The sequence below is a fragment of the Bidens hawaiensis genome, unplaced genomic scaffold, assembly GCF_021521415.1.
Source record: "Bidens hawaiensis isolate Kalapana, Puna unplaced genomic scaffold, B.hawaiensis_p1.1 tig00084453_1, whole genome shotgun sequence".
NCBI lineage: Eukaryota > Viridiplantae > Streptophyta > Magnoliopsida > Asterales > Asteraceae > Bidens > Bidens hawaiensis.
Window position 1 is genome coordinate 479 of NW_027506785.1, and position 2,467 is coordinate 2,945.

Genomic DNA, 2,467 nt, shown 5'->3' on the forward strand with positions numbered 1-2,467 from the left:
GCTATGCCGTGTCCAAATACATTCCAACTGAAGCAAGGAGACAAATGCGAGTTGTTCCACACGGATCATCGATCAAATTTGGCCTCAAGGCAACCTTCACCCCAATAAATGACACTACCATCCCAACCTTTTACTATGACTTCGCACCATACACATCGTTAACTGAAAGAATCAATGATCCAAAAAACCCAACACCAAGCACGGAGATTAAACCATTAACAAGTATTATAAATTATATCCTACTAATATGCCATTTTCCCTAAACGTCAATAATAACGCTTATGAAAACCAAACGCAGATTACATCGGTCGCATCGAGCACATAGGTAACGAAATACCAAGAAAGAACAGACGTCTGCGGAAAGTGACAATACTCGACACAAGGTCAGTTGTACAACTTGCACTTTTAATTTCTTTACACCACTTATATGCAACACTCACTACAATTATATAAAGAAAAAAATTACATTCTTAGCAATCTCATGAATTTATATTATTGCTGCAACAACATCGAAATAACATTCTGGGAAGACAAAAGAAACTTGATCACAGACCAAAATGCGGTTGGCAAGATACTAGCTGTGTCGTCAACAATTGTCACATTCTTTCGTAACCATCAACTAAACTACAACACAAAGCTTACTACACAAACTTCATACATAACTAACGACACACTTTATGCAGGTGAGCTACAGCTGGAGTCAACATCAGCAACTGCAGTTTCCATAAACCCTCCGATACCAGATCTGCAACAATACATCAATAGGTATTCTAAAACACATCTACTACATCACTAGGGATAGCAAAGGGTCGCGTACGTGTCTGGTTTAGTTATTCACAAACCTATACTCGATTATTAAAATCTGTCCCAAACCCGTCGGGTATTTATCGACTTTTTACCCACCGGGTTTTTTTCGGGTTTTGACAAAAACAACTGTCGGGCATACTCGCTAAACCGCATCAGGTTTCTATCGAGTTTTCACAACACACTAATCAAATATATATAACTAATTACCAAAAAAATCTTAACAATTGCCACAAAGAGGTTGACAACAAACTCTGATGCAAATATTCAGAAATACAGTTCGTGTCTCCATAATATAAAAGGAACACAAGGCACAACCTCAATTTACTAAACTAAAAAAGTCGTCTTCACCGGGTACATAACTCGGTAAATGGATCAACATTATCGGGTAATCGGGTCCGATGATCGGATCTACTAGCATTCTCAATCACGTCCCAAACCCAAAAAAAAAATAAAACCTATCCCAAAACATAATGGATTGAGTATTACTCGTCCCAATTACGTCTGGTTTGGAGTAATAACATCGATCTCGGGTTCAATAATTTTACTACATAAAAAAACATGCCCAATTTCGCCTCATGTGTCATCAGGTTCAAAGAAATTGGAGAAGAGCCGACGACATTCCACTCACAACCAATTATAACTCTCGCTCAAATGATGCAAAAGAATCCAGATAGTATTACTGTAAGTAACATACAATGTCACTATAACAAAATCATGATTGTCAACTAACCACTTTCACAACAGCAAAACAAAGGAGCATGCAATGTTACTTTAGCAGACTTTGATCATGACAAACCTTTGGCATATGTAAACTGCAACAACTGCAACCAGAGAGCACACCTTCATGAAAAGTCTAAGTTCGTGTGCTTAGACCATTGGGACGACTACGGAGTCAAATGCATGTAAGAAAACACTTTAAAAAATAAAAATATTAATTGTTGCACACAATTAAGTATTACTAACTTGCCCTTAATTGTCAATTACCAAATGTAGGTACTGTGTAAACACCATCATCAAAGACAAAGACACAACAGCAAAGGCAATCTTCTTTGATGAGGCAATGACAGACATGTTGGAAACAACATGTGAAGAAATGATTATGAAACGAGGATACAAAGACACGAAACTCATCCCTGACGAAATCATTGCACTTCAAGGACAACATTGCCAACTGCAGATGACTATAAAGAAGGATAAATCGATTGCAGTAAACAGAGCAAAAAATTTATTCAGAATCCACCAACACCTGCAAAAACAACGGGAATGAAGAGACCACCGCCTGACTCTCCAGGTAAATACTATAATCACCAACTACAAAATAGTAGCACATTAAACACTAACTTCAAAATAAATTTGAACAGATAGCCATCACCACATCAAGAAAAAGGTCTAGCAACAACAATATAAAGGGCCCAAGCACACTTTTTGAACAATCACATGGCCAACAACAAACTGCACAAACAACTTCCAATGACTTTTTGAAGACAAAGTCAAACAGCCTCGAGAGGCAATATTCGGTCCACAAAAATTAAAGACCGTCCAAATAAAGACATGCAACAGCAAACACTTTTGGAAACAAAGCCATGTGGGCTGCAATTGCAATACATGCATGTAACAACTTGAAATAACATATTATTATCCTTCTAGCAATGTGCAGTAA

At 37.5% G+C, this 2,467-nt stretch overlaps 1 protein-coding gene across 1 annotated transcript; it reads left to right on the top strand.

Moving 5' to 3' along the window:
- Nucleotides 1–481: 481 nt before the first annotated feature.
- Nucleotides 482–2,074, top strand: LOC143618529 (uncharacterized). Its single transcript, XM_077090717.1, has 5 exons — nucleotides 482–608; nucleotides 684–765; nucleotides 1,395–1,488; nucleotides 1,552–1,709; nucleotides 1,801–2,074. The coding sequence occupies exons 1-5, from the start codon at nucleotides 482–484 to the stop codon at nucleotides 2,072–2,074; spliced, it is 735 nt and encodes a 244-aa protein (XP_076946832.1).
- The last annotated feature ends 393 nt before the right edge of the window (nucleotides 2,075–2,467 follow it).